The 24,358-nt window shown below is 41.4% G+C and overlaps 1 protein-coding gene across 1 annotated transcript in view; it reads left to right on the top strand.

Moving 5' to 3' along the window:
- Positions 1–269: 269 nt before the first annotated feature.
- tmem182a (transmembrane protein 182a) overlaps positions 270–24,358 on the top strand; it is a 47,360-nt gene continuing 23,271 nt past the window's right edge. Inside the window, exons 1-2 of the mRNA XM_072263224.1 lie at positions 270–735; positions 4,176–4,296. Of these exons, the coding sequence (XP_072119325.1) occupies positions 586–735; positions 4,176–4,296 (271 nt within the window). The 5' untranslated portion in view covers positions 270–585. The remainder of the gene's footprint in view (positions 736–4,175; positions 4,297–24,358) is intronic.

Below are 24,358 nucleotides of genomic sequence, written 5' to 3'. Positions count from 1 at the left end.
TTTCTCTGTTTGTTAATCATGGACAGTTCATAAAAAAGTCAGATCAAGCTTAATGGGGCAAAGGCGTTGTTCCCCCCCCCATTCACATTTGCGTATTCTCCACAGTTTATAACCCCAGCTTCACACACAAAACCAAACCTACAGTAAGTGCATGCTATCGAAACAGGTTCAGATATGTAACGGTCATGCCATTGTAATTTGTTACATTTTGGCACGGCGTTAGAAACCCTGTTGTTGACGTTGATTGTTTCACAACCGCTAAATGTAACTCGTTGCTGAGATGTGATTTCTCAGAGAACAGCATTCTCTCAAATTCTACTTTTGAGAGTAAATTTTTTAAAAAAAAGTGAAAGGTGGGCAGCCCCTTCCAAGCACGTGGGAATCGGTAATCAGGCTCTCTCATGGTTACAAGAAGGTCGGTTATTTTTGAATCACCGCACCCGTGTGCAAAGAGGAGGAGTGTGGTATCAGATTCCTGAAGAGGACAGAGACGGAGAATGAGAGTGAAAGAGGGATCTTCCTGGGTAACGTCCTACAGGCAACTAGACAGAATTTATTAATTTAGCGTAAAGCAAGTGGATAACCATGAAACTCAGTTTAGCTTTGTTCTTCGCCGGGATATTTGGAGCTCTCAGCGTTCTTCTCTTTCTTCTGGCTTTTGGCACGGATTACTGGCTTCTAGCCACTGAAAGATGTCCGTCAGTCCAAAATAGAATGGAATCGGTCACTGCAGAGGTTAGTGTCAATCTCCGTTACTTTGCTGCCTGCTGCAACTAGAACTAGCGGAGTGGCAAACAATGCAAGCTCCATAGAGCAAGGATATTAGTGCCTGGTTTAAATATCGACAGCAAAAGACGATTAAATCAATGCATTTATTTATTCATGATTTTTTTAATTCAAAGCAACTAAATGAATTTTGCCCAGGAAATCACCAAGTTGTGCGGGAAAAAATGAGTTCAGTAAATGGTGCGGCTTCAAACTTTGAACTGTTCAGCATCCCATAGATGTGTACGTCTATCGTTGTAACGTCTTTAAGATTTAAATAACAGAAACATACTTAGGCAGGTGGATGAAGATTTGTATTCTTCAAGAGGTCTTTGCGTAGTCATCATGTTAATTCTTACGATTTTATAACAATTCAATGAAAGCACTAATCATGTTTCTTCAAATGTATGGCAGAAAACCGGTATTCATACTGTGGTTTAAAATAACTGGATATATTCAGAAACTAAACCAGTTTATTTTGCGTAGCTAACCATCCAATATTCAACTTTCATTATTAATTTTCTTTGAAACCTTTATGGTTTCAGCCCACAAAAAAAAAACGGGATTACATTTTACTCTCTCCCGCGTTATGGACATTTCTCCAAGTAGAGTAAAATCATCAGTTGATCTCTCCGTGCCCTAGTCCCACCTATGAAATATTAAGTAGAACTTATAAGAGTACAGCACAGTACAGGCTCTTCGGCCCACGATGTTGTGTCGACCTTTTAACATACTCCAGAATCATTCTAACGTTTTCCTCCCGCATATAGAACTGCATTTCCAAGTCTATTCTTCAAAAGTTGTTCAGCGGTCTGGAGAAGTTTTGAAGAGAGCGTGGTGCTGGGAGTTCGGCTCCGAGGCAAGCAATGTGGTGCAGATTGAGTTAACGGTTGGGAATTGCAACTAATGTTTACCAGGCTCGCACCCTGACAACAAAACAATATTGAAAACTTGGATAGAAGGAAAGGTTCCAGCCGCCCCTACAAAATGATCTTAAGAAGGTGCTATGTAAAGAACTAAAAGGACAATTAGTTGCCAAGAATAACGCGGAAGTTGCTCTGGCCACTTTCAGGTAAAATCAATTGAGGGCAGTAGAACTGACCTGGACGATGGAAGAGTAGTCTTGGAGGAGAATAATGTGGTAAGTATTCTCAAAAACTACAAAAAGAAGGAAGAAGATTAAAGCTCCATCAAGGTGTAACATCCAGAATGAGTTCTCAGTTGTTCAGCTTTCGTTCAGCAGTATATTGATAACTTTGGGTAGATAACATTGTGCTTTTTTTTGCCAATGTTACATTAACGGTTGAAAAACATCCCATGGAAACAATGGAAGAATTGTAGCAAGACGCATTTAAATCAATGTAAAAAATACAATGTAAGTATTTAGATGTTACTAAAAACTACATGATTCTCTTTAAAAATATGTGAATCCTAATTTTCACAAGCAGAAGTTTAAATATGTAACAAAATAGAGGTTTAGGAAGTAGCTAAGGCATTGTGAGGAAACTTATCTTCAGGCATAAAGATTAGCTTTATTTGTCATATGTATATCGAAATACGGCGTCAACAACCAACACCGTCCAAGGATGCGATGTGGACAGCTGCAAGTGTTTCCATTCTTCTGGCGCCAACATAGCATGCCCACAACTTACTAACCCTACCCCTAACCTATACATTATTTTTAAATGTGGGAGGAAATCCACTCGGTCACTGGGAGAATGTACTTATTCATAGTAGTGGTGATTAAACCCCTATTGTTGATCGTTTGCGCTGTAAAGCAATGCAACGATACTACTGTGCTGCTCCCTTAGATATTTGAGGAAGTAGAGTGCAGAGGGGTGTCAGACACACTGCATCAGAGAATGTAATTATTTTCCAAAATTCACATGTAGACGTTTGCTAATTATGAACATCGATAGATCATAAAATAAATGAAAAATTGAAATGCAGCTAATGGTATAAAATTGAAATACCCACCAAGTTGTGCAGCATTTATACTTTATACTTTATGTCGCCAAACAATTCATACATCGATATTTGATTCTGCGCTTCCCGCTCCATGGATTACAAATCGATAGTAAATATTAAAAATTTAAATTAGAAATCATATATAGAAAATAGAAAAATAGAAAGTAAGGTAGTGCAAAAAAACCGATATTTGGAGAGTGCAGCCCAGAGCCGGGTCGGGATCCGTTCAGCAGTCTTATCACAGTTGGAAGTTTTTCCCAAATCTGGCTGTACGAGTCTTCAAGCTCCTGAGCCTTCTCCCGGATGGAAGAGGGACGAAAAGTGTGTTAGCTGTGTGGGTCGTGTCCTTGATTATCCTGGCAGCACTGCTCCGACAGCGTGTGGTGTAAAGTGAGTCCAAAGACGGAAGATTGGCTTGTGTGATGTGCTGCGCCGTGTTCATGATCTTCTGCAGCTTCTTCCGGTCCTGGACAGGACAACTTCCATAGCAGGTTGTGATGCACCCTAGAAGAATGCTTTCTACGGTGCATCTATAAAAATTAGTGAGGGTTTTAGGGGACAAGCCAAATTTCTTCAGTTTCCTTAGGAAGTAAAGGCGTTGGTGGGCCTTCATGGCAGTGAACTCTGCTTGGTTGGACCAAGTCAGGTGATTTGCGATATTGACCCCGAGGAACTTAAAGCTTTTGACCTGTTCCACTTGCGCACCACCGATGTAAATTGGGTCGTGCGGTCCGCTACTCCTTCTGAAGTCAACAACCAGTTCCTTAGTCTTGCTGACTTTGAGGGATAGGTTATTGTCTTCGCACCATGCCACCAGGTTCTTAATTTCCTCTCTGTACTCAAACTCATCATTACCCAAGATACGGCCTACCATTGTGGTGTCATCAGCAAACTTATATATTGAGTTCGATGGAAACTTGGCTACACAATCATGGGTGTACAGTGAGTACAGCAGGGGGCTGAGTACACAGCCTTGTGGGGCACCGGTGCTCAGAGTGATTGTAGAGGAGAGCTTGTCCCTCTATTTATAGAAAGAAACAAATTATCACTTCACATTAATGCCCTTTCAAAACAGCAACTTTCATTTTCACGGGACCAGGTTTATTTAGGATTACACAATTTACATAAAAACTTATTACAATGCATTTTTATATCCACCAGTTAATATAATTTATGATATAAAATATAGTTAATATAATGAAAGCATAAAATTACAATTCAAACATATTGATTGAATATGCTGTATTTCAAAAATATCTTTGAAAATCTTTTGAAATATTAACTGATTTTTCTAGTTTATATATTCAGTCTATTTAATTAGAATTGCAATTGAAACTTGAGAAAATATAAATATAATAAAGTTGAAATTATGAACCATACATATGTCATTAATGGATATTCCATAATTGTTGATACAATCAAATATTTCTGTTTGTGTTTAGAAGGGAGATATCATAATTTCTCCTCATGAAGTTAGTGGCACTTTCCATCATGAAGGATTTTTCTGGCGATGCTGGTTTAATGGAGCAGTGATCGATAACAACTTCTGGAAGTTCTGGTTCAGTGAGTAAAACAATCTTTGAAATGGCAGAGAAGACTATTAGGTTGTAATTGAAGGGTCCGTATTTCTCAAGAGTGTATAACAAATGAAGTCTATATGTTGGGAGACAGCAGTACTGAAGGAATCAATTGAGATCTAGACAAAACTAAATCAAGAATAATAAATAAATTCCTAACAAAATTAGTTTGCAGTTTATTTATTTAGAGATATAGCACAGAATGGGTCCTCCCAGCCCAATGAGCTGCACAGCAGAGCAACCCACCTATTTAACCCTAGCCTAATCACAGGACAGTTTACAATGACCAATTAGCCCACAATCCAGTACACCTTTGGACTGTGGGAGGAAGCCGGAGCACCTGGAGGAAACCCATGCACTCATGGGAAGAACATACAAACCTTCTTACAGAAGACACCAAACTGAGCTCCGATTTCTGATGCCCCGAGTTGTAATAGCGTCATGCTAGCCGCTACGCCCCATGGCACCACCGTTGTGCAGCAAAAAAAATTGTAGACCCACAAAGTATTAAAATGATTGAAACATTGATGAACCAAATGCAAAGAAAGCTCTTGAATTACTGCAAAGCAGGCTACAATTGGAGAATGGATAATCCATTGGTATATTTGTATACTTCCCCATTATCATAAATATTACCTCACAACTAATAAGATCAGAAGAACTTCTCTGAATGTAAAAACAATCCTTATAGAGTGTGGCATTTCAATGCATATGTCACTTGTGAGCAATTGAACCTTTGATCCAAAATGTCAAGCAGTTATATGCTAGAAGGTGTTTTTTTTTTAAATGTTATTGTTTGACTGTCTACTGTGTTGGAAAGTGCACATTATATTTTCTCTCACCAGATGGTAGTTATTGTGGTTGGTTGCCAACATGAACCAGAAAGTGATGTAAATGATGAGGAGTCTTCACAACAGTGAACCTTTTGAAGAGCTCAATGTCAGAATGTCATTGATTGTCTTATACTAAACTGTATAGGGTGTTATCTTACAGTCAGTAACTTAGGAGATGTTGTTAAACTCTGCAGTTTTTGTCAACATTTTCTCATAAAATCTGGGCTACTGTTTCTGTCATCATTTACTGTCCAGCTGCCATCTTGCCATCTTGCATCCATCCTTTGAATTTAGTTACTTAAAAAAGAGTCTGCTATTTCTTTATGTGTTTTGTACTAATTTTGGGTGATTTCTTTTGCATATTTTGTATCATTTTCTGGTTGTAACTTACCCATGACCATTTCTCTTTTTGATCTGGTTGCCAAGGGAAACTTTCCGTGTAGATGTTTAAAGGAAGAAACAATATTGATCATTTGAAGAATGTGAAAAAATGTCAGTGTCCTTTCTGAGGTTAACATTTCCCATAATGAGGACTGAATCATGCTCAGTCACCCATGCTGTGCAGGATAGTAGTCTGTCAAGGCACGAGGGAACGAGTTAAATAGAGGAAAATATTCATCTCCACTGACTACTGGTAATCCCTAGCCCATGATCACTCAAAGCAGAGGAACCTTGAGGATGGTAAGGAGAATCATGTTTCCATGCTTCAGAAGCGCACAATAGTCCGCCATAAAAAGGGAAGGAGTTCATCATTTCACAAAATTCTCACAACCTGTCTCATCAGATACTTTCTGTCCTGACTGTGTTTCCTACATTGGCCTCATCTGTCATTAGAGATCTTAGTGAAAGTGCATCATCAACATTCACAATGGACTGCTTAAGAAGAGCATAAAAAGACTTGCAGGCAACAACTTGTATGGACTTTTCTGAGGCACAAAGTATGTGTGGGCTGGCATTCACCCAGGGTACTGATATAGAACTAATCCATTTGCTTTCAAACCACAGATCTCTGAAGATTATGCCTTGGGCTCATTCAGTCTCCTTGCTGAGGAAGTGCCTCAGGTGAATAGACAATTGAATGTTTTCTGAAGTCACCAACTTCATTACTTTCACCATTGGCAATCACCAACAGCATGCAAGGTCACACGTCACAGTGTACCTACAGCACACAGCTGAGAGTTTCACAGTAAACCACATCATGGAACTATAAAACTGAGACTCTGATATCTAAACAAATGCAGGATGTCTGATCATGTGGCTAAATCACTGTTTCCTCACATTTTTACTACCTACAATGGTGCTGCAGTGTGACAAAATGGTGCTGCAAGGAGTGCCGGTATCTCACAGAACTAGTAAATTCCTCTTTACCTCCATCCTAAATAAGGTAAATTTTTTATTGTGAGAACTATTAGCTTGGTTCTAGATAATCCCCTGAGAAGAAATACCTCTTGAGTATTCACCCTGCCAATTCACATTAGAACTTAAAATGTTGCAATAAGAAACCCTAATTGTAAAGAAATTTCTCCTACTTGTTTGCAGATGACTGACCTCTTACCCTGACCCTAGTGGACCCTATAACCCCAGTTCGAAGTGTTCACTAGCACTTGTGTGGTCATTGCTGGAGTGAGAAGAGGAAAAGGGAGGGTGGGTGGGAGCACATCAGAATGCCTAAATGTTATCTTGTGATGCAATATTTTGAGTCGATTTTAGTTATGTCTGTACTTCTGTGAAGTGCTTTAAATTTCCCACTGTTACTTAAAAAGAAAATGGCATGGCATTATTGAGCTTCCTGCCATTGACTAGTTTAAAATGATCACAAGGTGAAAAAGGAGACTGGAACGTGGAGGCCATTCCTGGAGTTGGGGTACTGTCCCAGTGTGTGGAGTGGGAGGGGAGAAAGGGGCTTGTTTGGCTGCTTTCTTTTGTTGCTCATTGTGCTCTATTTTGTTATGTTCTGTGTTCAGCTGAGCGCTGTGGGAAAGTTATGCTGGTGCCAGAATATGTGGTGACACTTGTTGGCTCCCCCAGCACATCCCTAGATGTTTTGCTTGTTAATGCGAACAACATATTTTACTGTAATATTTCGATGTACTGCACATGTGATTAATAACATTGAATCTGAGGAGAAAGGAGGAGAAAGTTTGATGGACATCAGAGTCCAAGTTCCTTATGGCGGTAGTTTACAGACTCACCAGCAATATTCTGCACCATAAAAATAGGGAAGATGCCCAAGATGTCTTAAGTGCCATAGAGGATCACAGGGTTTTAGTTTCTTGCTGTTCCTGCATTACCATAGCTCAATTGCATGCAGTGAACTTTGCTTGGCCATCCTTGATCAGATCTTTTTGTTCCGACAGACCCTTGGGATGATTCCCTCCCAATTCATTTCTGTAGGTTTTTATTTGGTAACTATAAACTTTGCACAAGTGGACCAAGGGTATTTCATACGGTAGAAGTGTAGATAATTTGGGAAGTGCTGTGTCCTTTCCACAGTTTAGACCGGACTTCTGTTTGTTAACAGAAGTTTAGTCCATTTCCTACTGCTACCTTGTAAATTTCTTCTATATTTCGAGCAGTCCTAGTCCATGGATTTCAAGGAGCCAGTGAGAATATTACTCTAAGGAACCTTTGTGAACATCCTTAAATCATTTCCTTTGTCCAGCTGATAATCTCTTGTCCTGATAGAGCTTAGAACTGAGTCTCTGTTTTGAGAGATTGGTGTTGAGTATGTGATCTGCCCAGCAGGAAGGTCTGAGGGTAAGTAGCACCACAGTGTCCTAGGTGCGGGGAGCCAGAGAGCATTGGGATCTGAGGTTTCTAGAGCACCTGAATTGGTTAATTGTTGTTTAATAAGAGTCATTAATCAATTCGAGTACCTTGTGTTTTTTCTTGAGTTGCATACTCTTTGTAATGCATTTTACTGGTGCTTTTGTTTAAATTTGTTAAGTTTTTTTGAAAGGCTTGGGGATTCTGTGTTACTTGTATTATTTAAACAGATACTTGATTAGCGCTAATTGCGGTACAGGTATCTTAGTTTTGAGAATGTTACACTTGGCAATGTTGCTTGGCCGTCTCTACTTTGGAGTCTGTCTTTCCTCTGAACTTGGGTTCTGATAACATCAGTGCACATCATGACAGAAGGACCCATCAATTAATGGACCCATCAGAGGTTGAACTGCAGCGTTTTGACATTGGTCGGCTTTGGGCGAGAATGTCATCTATTCTGAAGTCCATGTTCTGAGTTTTTCAAGTCTGCATTTCAAGTGTCTCTAGTCTACATTCAGAGTTTCTCAAGTACCATAAGACCATAAGATATTGGAGCAGAAGTAGGCCATTTGGCCCATCGAGTCTGCTCCACCATTCAATCATGGCCGACCCAATTCTTCCAGTCATCCCAACTCCCCTGCCTTCTCCCCATACCCTCTGATTCCCTGGCTAATCAAGAACCAATGTATCTCTGCCTTAAATGCACCAAATGACTTAGCCTCCACTGCCACTCGTGGCAACAAATTCCACAAGTTTACCATCTTATGTTCCTGATATATATTGCTTGTATTTTGTTTATTTATTTTTTCCCTTTTTATTTTTTTGCAATTTGTTGCCTTTTCCATGTTGGTTCTTTGTCCCATTGGGTGCAGTCTTCCATGGAATCTATTATGTTTATTGGATTTGCTGAGTATGCCTGCAAGAAACAAATCTCAGGGTTGTGCAGTATATGCTGACATATGCAGTACTATGCGAAAGTCCTAGGTTTACAAATGTAGCTAAGGAGCCTAGGACTTTTGCACAGTACTGTGGTAATTTTATGTATTGCATTCTAGTGCTGATGCAAAAATAAAAGTACATGTTCCAAGTCCACATTTCAAGTATCTCTAGTCTACATTTTGAGTTTCTCAAGTCCACGTTCTGAATATACCTTGCAAGTTTCTCAAGTCCATGTTCCCGGTCTATGTTCTGAGCATCTCTAGTCTATATTCTGAGTTTCTCAAGTCCACATTCCAAGTCTACATTCTGAGTGGCTCTAGTCTACATTCCAAGTTTCTCATGTCCATGTACCAAGTCCATGTTCCAAGCCTCTCTATGTTCAAGGCTTTTTCCACATTTAAGTGTCCTTAGTATAAGTATCCTTGGTCCTCAAGGTTCTCTCAAGGACTTTTAAAGGTTTTCCAAGGATTTCCAGGTCTTCCATGGCTCTCCACATCTCCCATGGCTCTCTAAATCTCTCTTGAGTTCCCCAGGTCTTCCTCGGCTGTCAGGTACCGGCCACAGGGAGGGGGTAACGAGCTTTTTAGGTCTGTGCAGGGATCCAGAGAGCATTGGGCTCTGAGGGTTTTAGAGCACTTGAATGGTTAATTGTTGTTTAATAGGAGTCATTAATTAATTAGCATTCCTTGTGTGTTTTCTTGAGTGACTTGCTCTTTGTAATGCAATCTCCTGGTGCTTTATGTTTAAACTTATTAGGCTCAGGAATTCTGTGTTACTTGTATTTTTTAAGCAGGCGCCTGATTAGTGCTAATAGCGGTGCCCAAGCTTTTAGAATGTTATGTCTCGCGGTGTTGCTCAGCCGAGCCATTCTGTTGGAATTCTTATGAATAAACTCTGGTTGCTTCTCTACATTGAAGACTATCTTGCTTCTGCACTTGGGTTCCAACATTGCCAGCACATATCATGACAGGGAGAGCATGCTGCTGTTTGTCTGCTTATTCTCCCAGTGGGTTTGAAGAATTTTGTGGTGCTCGTGATGTGTCAGTGCAGTCTTTGAGTGTATGTTGAAAATAGTCCATGACTCAGAACTGCACATAAGGGCAGGGATCACAAATGTACTGTAGATCATGAACCTTATCCCTGGTTTGAAGTCCTGAGATTTTCCTCAGATGGAAAAATCCGGTACTGTTCCACTAAAGGTACCAATGAATTTCACTGCCAATGATGTTATTGTAAAGACATGGCTCTGAAGCTATTACGTTTCTAAGCTCTAGTCAGGGACCTTACTATGAGAGTGCAGTGTGCACAGCCAGAGAAGTAAGTTGAGGATATTTGTTTTGCCGATGTTAAGTGTAATGTTTGTTCTCTTGCATGTAGCTGTATACTTGCATGCTCAATGAATGAGTCAATCATGTGGTGCTCTCTGTCCATACATTTGTATGAACATGCATCACCTGTGTACTGCACTTCAGTGACTGAAGGTAGGGTGACCTTGATTCTGGAATGAAGGGACAGTAGTTGACATTTGTCCTGCACATTAGCTCCAGTGGAAAAATGTTGGATTAGAGGTTCAAGTCCAAAGTTATGAGTACATTTGTTATCGAAGTATGTATACATTATATAATCTTAGATTCATCTTCTAACAGGTGGCCATGAAACAAAGAAACCCAAAAATACAAGAAAGGACCCAATGTGCAGAAAAAACAAACATTTATTCAGACAATAACAACAAGATAATAGCATTCAGAACTGAAGTCCACAGTGAGTCCGTCCCCAGACCTTTAATTCAGGGCAGAGCGGAGCAGTGGGCTAAACCAGCCTGCCCCTCACCTCAGGCCCCAACACCCTGACCCCTTTCAATCTGACCTGGCACCTAAATCCTGGTCCAAGCACTGAGTTCGGTCACTTCCATAAGCTCTGGGGCCTGGACCCCAACACCTCAATTCAGCCTGTACCTAACCTTGCTGATTCGGCCCGGCACTTTAATCGATGGAACCTCGGGCCTTCCTCACTCTCAGTGATGGGCCCATTGCCTCACCTCGCCTTGGTTCTGCCACACGGAATTGCTAGCTGCTGGCCACTTAGACCGCAGGGCAACTCAGGACACTGAACCCAGCTTTCACTTTGTACCAACTAGACAAACTTCTTCTGTCTTAATCTTGATGTCCACACTGAACAGAGATAACTGAATTTACTTGAGTGACATTTCTTAGTGTGAAAAGGTATGATGCCCAAATCATTAGGTAATTAACAAAGAACTTCAAACATAGAACAGCACAGTACGGGGCACTTTGGTTCACGATGTTGTGCTGATCTACATAAAATATACTCCACAATCAATCTAACCCTTTCCTCCTACACGGCTCGTAATGCTCTATTTTTCTTATATCCATATGCTTATCTAAGCCTCTTAAATATTCCTTTTATATCAACCTCTATCACCACCCCTGACAGTGGATTTCCAGCAACCAAAATTTTGCGTTTAAAAAAAAACATCACTGACATTTTGCCTAGACTTTCCTCCACTGAATGGATGTCCTCTGGTATTGGCCATCACCACCCTGGATGAAAGGTGCTGGCTGTCCACTATATCTTTGCCTCTCATAATCTTACACATCTCTGTCAAGTCACTTCTCATCTACTGTCTCTCCAAGCTTGCTCAATCTTTCCTCATACGGCATGTTCTTTAATCCAGGTGGCATCCAGTAAGTTTCCTCTGCACCCTCTCTAATGCTTCCATACTCTTCCTATCTTGCATTGACTGGAACTCTACCCAATACTCAAAGTGTGGTTGAACTAGAGCAACATTACCTGACTGCTCTTGAACTCAATTGCCTGACAAATGAAAGCCAACACCCATATGTCTCCTTACCTACCTATCAACTTGTGCAGCAACTTTTAGGGATCTATAAACGTGGGCCCCAAGATCCCTCTGTTCCCCCACACTGCAGTAAGTCCATGCCATTAACATGGCTGATTTATTATCCCTCTCAACCCCATTCTCTGGCCTTCTCCCCATAGCATTGATGCCTTTACTAATGAAGAAGCTATCAACCTCTGCATTAAATATACCCAATGACATGACCTCCATAGCCATCCCCTTCATCTTTGTTCTAAAGGGAAATCCTTCTATTTTGAGGCCGTGTCCTCTGGTCCTAGACTTCCCCACTATAGGAAACATCCTGTCCACGTATATTCAGTTTAGGCCTTTTAATATTCAATAGGTTTCAGTGATATCCCCCTTCATTCTTCTACACTCCAGCGAGTACAGGTACAGAGCTGTCAAACATACCTCAATGCCATTAACATTGTATTTCAGCTTCAAGTTCGATCTTCATACTTTTCCCAATTGAACTCCATCTGCCACTTCTCTTCTTAACTCTCCAGCCTCTCCATATCCCTTTGTAATCTACAACAATTGTTTACACTACCCACAACACCTCCAACCTTTGTGTCATTTGCAAACTTGCTCACCCACCCTTCCACTTCCTCATCCAAGTCATTTGGAAAAACCACAAAGAGTGGGGTTCCAGAACAGATCCGTGCAGAACACCACTGGTCGCCGCCCTCCAGGCAGACTATGCTCCATCTACTACCATCCTCTGGTTTTTGTGAGCAAGCCAGTTTTGAATCTATGCAGCTAATTTTCTCTGCATCCCATGCTTCATGACTCTGGATTAGCCTACCATGGGGAATCTTGTCAAATGCTTGAATAAAATCCATATACACCACATTCACTGCTCTACCTTCATCAATTTGTTTTGTTACCTCTTCGAAAAACTCATTTTGGCTTGTGAAGCATGACTTGCCTGTCACAAAGCCATGCTGACCATACCTAATAATACTTTGCATCTGTAAATGCTTATAAGTCCTGTCCCTAAGAATTTTTTCCAGTACTTTCCCACAACTGACATATGACTCACTGGTCTATAATTCACAGGATTATCCCTATTTCCTTATGTGACTGTGGAAACAATATTTGCTAGCTGCAGTCTTCCGGTACCAGTCATGTGACCAGGGAGGACACAAAGATCATTGTCAATATCTCAGCAATATCTTCCCTCTCCTCCTATTGTAACTTGGGTCTATCTTGTCTGGCTCCAAGGACTTAACTAAATGTTTTGCACTACTTCTTTCTTAACATCGATTTGCTATAGCACACTAGTGTGTTCTGAGATGATCTCCCATTCGCCATAGTCCTTGTCTCTGCTAAACCCTGAGGCAAAGTATTCATTAAGGACCTCCCAGCCTCCTTCACCTTCTGTCACTTGTTCCCCCTGTTATTCCAGAGTGGTTCTACTCTTACTCTAGTCATTCTTCTGTTTTTCATGCACATGTAGAATGCCTTGGGCTTTTCTTAATCCTGCACTCCAAGGCCCTTTTATGTTCACTTCTAGCTCTCTGAAGTCCCTTCTTAAGTTATTTCCCGGCTACCTTGTAATTCTCAAGAACTTTCTATATACATGGATGGGAGGTGTATGGAGGGATATGGTCCGTGTGCAGGTCAGTGGGACTTGGCAGAAAATCCCACTGACCTGCACACGGACCCTTCCCAGTCTCAGTGGGACAAACCAATCCAGGACACCATAAGACAATAAGACATAGGAGCAGAATTGGGCTAATCTGCTCATTGAGTCTGCTAAGTCATTCCATCATGGCTGATTTATTATCCCTCTCAACCCCATTCTCTGGCCCTCTCCCCATAACATTGATGCCTTTACTAATGAAGCTATCAACCTCTGCATTAAATATACCCAATGACATGACCTCCATAGCCATCCTCTTCATCTTTGTTCTAAAGGGAAATCCTTCTATTTTGAGGCCATGCCCTCTGGTCCTGGACTTCCCCACTATAGGAAACATCCTGTCCACGTATATTCAGTTTAGGCCTTTTAATATTCAATAGGTTTCAGTGATATCCCCCTTCATTCTTCTAAACTCCAGCGAGTAGAGGCACAGAGCCGTCAAACATACCTCATATGTTAACCCATTCTTCCTGGGATCATTCTCGTTAACATCCTCTGGACTCTCTCCAATGCCAATGCATCCTTTCTGAGATAAGGCTTCTGAAACTGCACACAGTACTCCAACTGTGGTCTGACCAATGCCTTATAAAACTTCAGCATTACATCCTTGCTTTTATATTCCAGTCCCCTCGAAATGAATGCTGACATTGCATTTGCCTTCCTTACCACTGACTCAACCCAGAAGTTAACCTTCAAGGAATCCTGCACCAGGACTGCCAAGTCCCTTTGCACCTCTGATTTCTGAATTTGCCACCTATTTGGAAAATACTCTACACCTTTATTTCTTCTACCAAAGTGCATGGCCATACACTTCACTACACTGTATTCCATCTACCACTTCTTTATTCATTCTCTCAATCTAAGTCCTTCTGTAGACTTTCTGCTTTCTCAACACTACCTGCCCCTCCACCTATCTAAGTATCATTTGCAAACTTGGCCTCAAAACATCAATTCCATCATCCAAACCATTGACATACAACATGATTAGAAGCAGTCCCAACAAAAGCTCCCCGTGGAACGCCACAAGTCACAGGCAGCAAACCAGAAAAGGTCCCCTTTATCCTTAGTCTTTTCCTTCTTGTTAGTCAGCTAATCTCCTGACAATGCTTGCATGTTTCCTGTAACACCATGTTTGGCAGCCTCATGGGTGGCACCTCGTCAAAAGCCTTTTGAAAATCCAACTAAACAACGTCTACCGTCTCTCCTTTGTCTCTCTGCCTGTTATTTCCTCAAAGAATTCAAATAGAATTGTCAGGCAAGGTTTCATCTTAAGGAAACCATGCTGACTTTGGCCTGTTTTATCATGTGTCTCTTAAGTACCCTGAGGCCTCATCCTTAATAATGGACCCCAACATCTTACAAAGCACAGAAGTCAAGATAACTGGCCTATAATTTCCTTTCTTCTGTCTTCATCCTTCTTAAAGGGTGAAGTTATATTTGCAATTTTCCAATAGTATCATTCTTATTCTGGCACAAAGAAAGGGAAAAGTAAACAAAATAACTGTTAAACTGCCGTCCTTGCAAAACCCTATCAGTTTTGGCTTTTGGAATGTCACATGATTTGGTCTCGACTCCAGTATAGCTGTGTATTCCGGGGAGAAGCAACTCCACAAGAGGAAGACACACAGAAGAACCTTTAAATAAACCTGGAGAGTGGCAGTGCTGCTGATTTTCTCACTTCTTTCCTCTTTTCCCAATAGCTCCTGGAGCTGACACAGCATGAAGCAAGCCATACTGAGGGACAGTTCACACCTTCTCTGCAATCTGAGTGATATATATAAATGTAGCTCCATCTGGAGAACAGTAGACATAATTACAAGGGAACTGATTCTGTCATAGAGTAGGGACATAGCACAGTACAGCACAGAAACAGGCTGTTCATCCCTTCTAGTCCATGCTAAATCTGCTATTGACCTGCACATGGACTATCGATCTCCATACCCCTTCCATTAATGTAGCTATACTTTGAGATTGAACCCATATCCACAAAACCTCCGCTGACAGCTCGCTCCACAGTCTCATGACCCTCTGAGTGAAGATGTACCCCTCATGCTCCCCTTAAACATTTCAGCTTTCACCTTTAACCCATGACCTCTAGTTCTAATCCCACCCAACCTCAGTGGAAAATCCTTTTATTTACCCCATGTATACCTCTCATATAACTCAGATTTTCAAGTCCCAGCAAAATCCTTGCAAATTTTCTCTACACTCTTTCAAACTTATTGATATAGTTTCTGTAAGTTGGTGACCAGATCAGTACTCCAAATTAGGCCTCACCAATATCTTATACAAATTCAACATAACATCCCACTCTTGTATTCAGTACTTTGATTTATGAGGTCTAAGGTACCAAAAACTCTCTTTATGACCCTGTATACCTGTGACACATTTTCAAGGAATTATGGATCTGTATTCCCTGTCCCTCTGTTCTACAACACTCCTCAGTGCTTGTCTGCAATAAATAGAGAGAGTACAGAGAAGATTTACTAGAATGTTACCTGGGTTTCATCACCTAAGTTACAGAGAAATGTTGGACAAGTTGGGTCTTTATTCTTTGGAGCGTAGAAGGTTGAGGGGGGACTTGATAGAGGTGTTTAGAATTATGAGAGGGATTGATAGAGTTGACGTGGATTGGCTTTTTCCATTGAGAGTGGGGGAGATTCAAACAAGAGGACATGAGTTGAGATTTAGGGGGCAAAAGTTTAGGGGTAACATGAGGGAAAACTTCTTTACTCAGAGAGTTGTAGCTGTGTGGAACGAGCTCCCAGCAGAAGTGGTTGAGGCAGGTTCAGTGTTGTCGTTTGAAGTTAAATTGGACAGCTATATGGACAGGAAAGGAATGGAGGGTTATGGGCTGAGTGCAGGTCAGTGGGACTAGGTGAGAGTAAGAGTTCGGCACGTACTAGAAGGGCCGAGATGGCCTGTTTCCGTGCTGTAATTGCTATATGGTTATATGGTTAAATTTCATCTGCAGTTTTCAGCCCACTTTTCCATCTGGTCCAGATCCTTTCCATATAACTTGCTTTCATGTCCACTTACACCCTCGATCTTGGTGCCATCCACAAATTTGCTGATCCTGTTTACGATATTATGATCCAGGTGAAGATGACAAACAACAACAGACCCAGCACTGATCCCTGTGGCACACCACTGGACACAGGCTTCCAGTCGGAGAGGCAACCATCCACTACCACACTCTGGCTTCGCCTGTGAAGCCAATGTCTTATCCAAATTACTACCTTATCCTGAATGCCAAGCAAGTGAACCTTCTTGACCAACCTCCCAAGTGCAGCCTTTTCAGAGGTCTTGTTAATGTCCATGTAGGCAACATCCACTGCCTTGCCTTCTGCAACTTTCCTGGTACAGTATCTTCCTTGAAAAACTTTCTACGGTTGGATATACGTTATCTACCATACACAAAGCCATGTTGACTATACTTCAGCCCCTCTCTATCCAAATACTTATAAATCTGGTCCCTTAGAATATCTTCCAATAACTTACCTACTACTGATGTCAGGCTCATTGGCCTATAATTTCCTGACTGATTCTTAGAGAGCCTTTCTTAAACAACAGACCAACATTAGCTATCCTCCAATCCTCTGGCATCTCACGCATGAATAAAAGTATTTTGAATACTTGTGTCTCTGCAATTTTCGCACTAGCCACCCACAAGGTCTGAGGGAATAGCTTATCAGATCCTATCGATGTATCCACCCTAATTTGCTTCCAGACATCAAGCACCTGCTCCTCTGTAATCCATATATGGTCCATGAACTCACAGTTGTTTTGTCTCAGCTCTGTAGACTCTGTGTCCATCTCACAGGTAAATACAGATGCAAAAAATCCATTTAAGGTCTCCCCAATCTCTTTCAGCTACATGCACAGGTGGCCAGTTTGATTTCCAGGGGACCAATTTTGTCCCTCACTATCCTTGTGCTCTTAATATATCTGTAGAAGTCTTTAAAACTCTCCTTCACCTTGTCTACCAGAGCAACCTCATGCATTTTTTTTAGCCTGCTTGGTTTCCTTCTTAAGTGTTCTTTTGCAATTCTGGTATTCTTCACATACCTGATTTGTTCCTTGCTGCCTATACCTGCTATGTGCCTCCTTCTTCTTCTTAACCAGGGCCACAATATTTCTCCAAAACTAAGGTTCCCTAAACCTAAACAACAGGAATTCTGCAGATTCTGGAAATTCAAGCAACACACATCAAAGTTGCTGGTGAACGCAGCAGGCCAGGCAGCATCTGTAGGAAGAGGTGCAGTTGACGTTTCAGGCCGAGACCCTTCGGTTCCCTAAACCTGTTATTTTCACCTTTTATTCTGACAGGAACATAGAAATTTTGTACTCTCAAAATGTCTCTTTTGAAGGCCTCCCACTTATCAAGCACACCTTTTCCAGAAAGCAACTTGTCCTCATCCACACTTGGCCTTATAATACCATCAAAATTGGCCTTTCTCCAATTTAGAGTCACAAACTGAGGACCAGATCTATCCTTCTGCATAATTGCATTACGATCACTAGATCCAGCATGTTCCCCTACATATACCTGTCACCTGTTCTGTCTCATTCCCTAATAGGAGATCCAATATCACACCCTCTTTAGATGGGACCTCGAAATATTGATGAACGAAAACATTACAGACGCATTTGACGAACTATCCTATCCAGTCCTTTTCAGTCTGAGAGTCCCAGTCAATACGTGGGAAGTTAAAATCACCTAGCATTCCAATTTTACATTTCTAGCAGCTATCTGTGATTTCTGTACAAAATCTGTTTCTTTGTTTTTATTTATTTAGTCATATAAGCAGTGAACCATTTATATTTTTAAATGATTTAATACATACAGAACAACTAATACCCATGTACAATGAATTTGTGTGTGAAACTATTGAAGATATGATTAAGTTAAAGCTTTCATTATAACGAGGCAATTTCATGTGTTCTGTTGAGTTCCAGCTATACTACAGTATAAGAACACAAATTAAAAGCTGTTTTGGTGCTAGGTATAAGGTAACAAAAATGAACAAGAACTTAGGAAGTAGTATATACTTGAATTATCTACTTTGTAGATGTGTAGCTATGACCTGACAGTTTCATCAATATAGCCCAGCTTCTGCCCCTAATTCCAGGTCATCCACACTGAAATGATCTAGCTGCCAATGCCTACAAGGCATGTTGCACAGCAGCCCTCTGCTAGAAGGCCCAGAAGAGCCAAAAAGCATAGTCAGATACACGTATAACTGCATCTCCACACTGCCAGTTATCAAAAGGGGTTTTGAAGAGTGTGGGAGAAAAACTGGACGGAGCAGGAAGACTGGCATGAGATTCCAAATGTGTGGGTTCGTGGAACTCAGGCAGAACACTTGCACTTGGACATCAAAGATTCAAAGTACATTTGTTATTGAGGTGTGTATACCGCATACAAATCTGAGATTTGTCCTCCTGCAGGCAGCCACAGAATATAGAAACACCATGGAACCCGTTCAAGAAAACACCAAGCACCCAATGCATGAAAACAGAACAAATGGGGCAAGTGGCAATCGCCAGGCGATCAGTACATAGAGTATTAAACATCAAACCAGGAGTCCAGTAGTATTCATTTTAGTTCAGTTCAGCGCCATGCTGCTAGCCCAATGCAGGCCACAGTGCCATTCTTCGCCAAAGCACCCCAGTACACATTGATCAAATTGCACAAAAACAGCAAAAAAAAAGTACCAGAATCAAGAAACACATGCAACATGAACCTCAAAGTCCTCCAAAACAAGTCCACAGCCTCGGTGATCAATCCTTGCAACGTAGATCCCAAAACTCCTGTACTTTCCTCTGACAGCAGCTAACGAGACGGAAAGGAAGACCGGTCAAATGCAAGCAGATGGAGCCGAACATCTGTTCAACCTTCACTCTCGTCGTCGTCGACTTCAACCTTGTTTGACACCTCAATCGGAGAGAAGACATCATTAGTATTATTGGAGTAACTGGCTGGCACCAACTGCAGTTCAGGTTCCTGAGTGATGACAGAGCAGTAGTCATCCAGACCAGTTGGTGCCAATTGCTTTTCTTAAAGGAAGTAAGTGATGACCATATACCTCTTGTAGAAGAGTATTCAGTGACTGTCCTGAAGCTTCAGTGAACTGGAAATTATGATTTCCCAATTCCTATCACTTAAGCCTGGAAGGAGGCCCTACAAATGAATTGAAAGTTTGGCTGAAACTAGTGAGGCAGTTCTTATCTTCTGCTGTGGCTGCACTTGTCCCTACAACCTCTTACACCCATCCATGTCTCTCCACACATCAAGTCACCTTTGTAGAGCAATCTTCTAAGTCATTAGTTCTCATTTAGACACACGTCTGAGAACTTGATCCTTACAGCTCCTGTGGACCAGGCTTCCTTCGCAGAGTTCTTCTCCATCTCTTTCACTTTCAATGGTTGCCTTGTTTGTTGGGGCTTCAACCTGATTCTCGCTATCATGCTACACTCCTAAAATTAACATTCCCATATCTGTTATTCATAGGGTATGGCTGAAGATTTCACACAAGACTCACGAGCAAAGATTAACACCTCTGTTCATGAGCTAAATATCCACATACTCCCCGACAAATCTTTCTGCTAGTCCCAAATGGCAGGCTTCCGGTTTATATAACATTGGGCATCTGTGGATTGCCTCAACCCGTTTGGCAGTGCTGGTGTCAAATCAGCATTGCACAAAGAATTGCTCCCAGTGTTTAGTATGCATACTTCTGGCTTTTGCAGTCCATGAATTTGTTGCTATTTGTGTACTGAGCACAAGGCATATCAGCGTCAAGCACATTGCATAAATCTGGCCATTGTAAGTCTTTATAAGTTAGTTGTTATTTGTGCATTAAATAGAAGGGTTATCGACTTTCTAACCCCGACAAAAACTGCACAAAGGAGCACAAGGTGAGTAAAACCTGCAGATGCTGGAAATCCAATGAACACACACAAAATGCTGGAGGAACTCAGCAGACCAGGCAGCGTCTTTGGAAAAGAGTAAATAGTTGCCGTTTTGGGCCGAGACCCTTCAGCTGGAGAGTGTTGCCTGCACAAAGGAGCCTTATTTTTGCATCACTTACCCACCCCTCCATTTACTCTTCCCATATTTATTGTGGTCACATTTTATTTTGGCACGTACTTGTGTATGACACAGTTTTGAAAGTATAATGAAGTAAGCACGGAACATTTATTGTCATAAATAGACCATAACTATTTTAGTTTTAGTACTAAGAGCAGGCAAATTTCTCTCTAATTTACTTTGAGAGCTAAGTGGGGGGAGTGTAGTGTATTTAATATTTCAGTAATACTGTAAATATATTGTTTGATTAAGCATTTTTTTATTTGTTTACAAAATTTACTTTGGATTTTATGTAAAAAGTACATGAAAGGCATCCAGAATGTCATTACATCACTGCATCATATGCAAGTGCCTCACTAAAAAATAGGAAAAGAAAAAAACTGAGTAGATAATTATCCTGACTCCTCTGTTTCTCTTTCAATTAGTTTCTGGAATTACAAAACATAATGGTAACCATGTCAATGGTGTGTGCTACCTAACAGACGAGCCAGATCTGAGTGCTCTTGGCATTGACTGGATTGACAAGTTTGAGCTCTGGAACATCCCCCTGGATGATGTCTGTACGAAGACATTGGCAGTTCAAATAATGTCCATTGATGCCATACCACCATATGTACGTGAGACTATAGAACAACAAATGCAAAAAATTGCTATGCAGTATTGTTTCAAGAAGGTTTAGGTTGCCGCACCAAAATACAGGCAGAACTCTATTTCTGTACAAATGCAAAGCCGATATTCTGTCCCAAAATACCAGTACCATACACATCCTTACCAATTGTGGAGTAAGAGCTAGATGACCTGCAACAAGCTGGTGTCATCAAAGCTGTCAACTACTCACATTGGGCAGCTCCAACAGTCATTATCAAGAAAGCCAACAGAACAATAAGTTTGTGTGTAGATTTCTCAGCTGGCCTTAGTGTGGCCCTACAGACACCAATAGCCATTACTGGTACCAGCAGATAGATCTCTTTGCAAAATTGAGCAGTGGTTGTGACTTTGCATAGTTGGACAGCTAAAGACTACCTCCAGGTAAAAGTGCCAAAAAATTCACAGGAGCTTCTCATTATTACAACATATGAGGGGTTGTTTTCCTTCCTCCATCTGCCTTTCGGGGTAAAGGCAGCCCCTACAATTCTCCAGTGGCTTATGGACTCCACGCTGGGTAATGTTGCTGCTTGTCTCGACAATATCTGTGTGACGGGCACAGATCAGACAGAACTATGCCAATGTTCTGTCATTTTCAACACATTTTCAACAAACTGCAAGACCGTCGATTGCAACTTCAGGCAGAAAAAGTCAGCCTCCTGATGTCTTCAGTCGAGTATCTGGGATTCATCATAGGTGAGCATGATCGTTGCTCAGATCCTGAAAACATCACTGCTAGCTTAAAGATGCCTCCACCAGCTGATGTCAGCACTTCATGGTAATTTTTGGGCATGATCAGTCATTATTTAGCATTTCTCCCAGCAATGAGGGAGCCACTCAGTGCCTTACCCAACGAGGGTGCCATGTAGAAATGGTCTAAATAATGCCAAGAGTCCTTTGATCAGCTGAAGAATATGCTTTATCCAACTTTCTCTTGATGCATTTCAGCACAGAGTTGTCAATCATCATAGCAATAGATGCCTCTAACTATGGGGTGGGAGCTGTCATATCCCATATCTTCTCTAATGGTTCTGAAAAAGCTGTCATGCATGCAGCCAGATCACTGACCACAGCAGAAAGGAACTATGGACAAGTTGAGAAGTAAATCATCTTTGCTTAGAAGAAATTCCACAGGATGCTTTATGGCAGATATTTCAATTTCTTTGCTGATCACAGGCCATTCTAGTCCACCTTTTGGTCTAAGAAAGCTATTCTGGTGTATACAGCTAACTGTCTACATAGGTGGGCCAAATGTTATTAGCCTACAATTTTAAAATGAAGTACACATCAGCCCAGGAACATGGTCAGGCAGTTGCCATCTCCAAATTTGTGAATCAGCAGGTTACTGAACATTAAGATGCAGTTCTGGTTGCGATTTCAATTGATTGTGAAGTCCACTGGGTTGTATGGGATGCTGCTGAAGGTCTTCCAGTAACAATTGACAAGTTCAGAGCAGAAACAGCTGCAGACCCTTTTTTTCCAGCATATCTCCAGTTACCTCATTGACAAATGGCCAGCAAGCTGGAGGAGGATGTCATACCTTTCTACCAACATCATACATCACTCTCAACGATGGACTCCTGGCTAATGATTGGAGAGAGAATTGTGATTCCATAAATACTTTGACCAAAGGTAGTGAAGCAATTCCACTGTGATCACTCAGGCATCAATCAAATGAATGATCGAATCGAATGAATATGCTGGCTGGGCATAGATGAAGGTATTCCATCTCCGTGCTCTATGGCAGAAAGAATCCAAGTAGAGGCAATCCATAACCATGGCCTCAGGCTGCCAGATCTTAGAATCGAGTACATATTGCATTCATGGACCCAATCAACAGGTGTATCAACGTCGTCTTGGTTGATGCCCATTCCAAATGGTCAGAAGTATTCCCTATGAAGTAAAAAAAAGGCTACCATTCCATAGCTACAGCGGATCTGCAGCTGCTTTGGGATGCCAGACATGCTTGTTTCTGACAATAGCACGGAATTCCATTCACAGCAGTTTGCTGCCTTCTGCTGGAACAGCAGAACTACCCACATCCGTTGAATCCCATACCATCCACAGGCCGAAGGCCAAGTCGACAAGTTTATGAATAACTTCAAACGGTTGCTTCTAAAATCAAGAGGGGAAGGATCATTGGCCAAGGATCTCAACACTTTTCTGCTGACATGTCAAATTACACCGCATATACAATGGCTATAAAAAGTATTCACGTCCCTTGGATGTTTTCATGTTTTAATGCTTTTCAGCATTGAATCACTGTGTATTTAATTTGTTCGTGTTTGACACTGATCAACAGAAAAGACTCTGTGTCAGAGTGAAAGCAAATTTCTGCAAATTGGTCAAAATTTATTACAAATATTAAACACAAAATAATTGATTACATAATTACTAAGTCAGTATTTAGTAGATGCACCTTTGGCAGCAATTACAACCTTGAGTCTGTGTGGATAAATCTCTATCAGCTTTGCACACCTGGACATAGCAATTTTTTCACATTTTTCTGTACAAAACTACTCAAGCTCTTGTATGGGGGTCATGAGTGAACAGCCCTTTTTATGCCAGCCAGCCACAAATTCTCAATTGGATTGAGGTCTGAACTCTGACTTGGCCTCTCCAGGACATTAACTTTGTTGTTTTTAAGCCATTCTTGTATAGCATTGACTTTATGCTTGGGGTCATTGTCCTGCTGGAAAACAAATCTTCTCCCAAGTCACAGTTGTCTTGCAGAATGCTTTTCCTCCAGAATTTCCCTGTATTTTGCTGCTTTCATTTTCCCCTCTTCCGAAGCCTTCCGAGGCCTTCCGAGGCCTGCTGCTGTGAAACAATCCCACAGCATGATTCAGCCGCCACTATGCTGCACCGTAGGGATGGTCTGTTTTTGATGATGCGCCATGTTTGACCTACGCCAAACATTGCGTTTAGTCTGATTGCCAAAAAACTCAATTTTGCTTTAATCAGACCATAGAACCTTCTTCCAGCTGACTTCAGAGTCTCCTACATGCCTTCTGGCAAACTCTAGCTGAGATTTCAGGCAAGGTTTTTTTTAACTGTGGCTTGCTCTTTGCCACTCTCCCATAACACTGCGACTGGTGAAGCTCCTGGGCAACGGTGGTTCTATGCGCAATTTCTCCCATCTCAGCCACTGAAGCTTGTAACTCTTCCACAGTTGTCAAAGTCATAGTCATGTGTCATATGTCTCTTGGTGGCCTCCCTCACTCGTCCCCTTCTTGCATGGTCACT

This window comes from Mobula birostris, chromosome 7 (genome assembly GCF_030028105.1).
Source record: "Mobula birostris isolate sMobBir1 chromosome 7, sMobBir1.hap1, whole genome shotgun sequence".
In the NCBI taxonomy this organism is placed as follows: Eukaryota; Metazoa; Chordata; class Chondrichthyes; order Myliobatiformes; family Myliobatidae; genus Mobula; species Mobula birostris.
The sequence above is the reverse complement of the archived record's forward strand: the minus strand, read 5'-3'. Positions and strand labels throughout refer to the sequence as shown.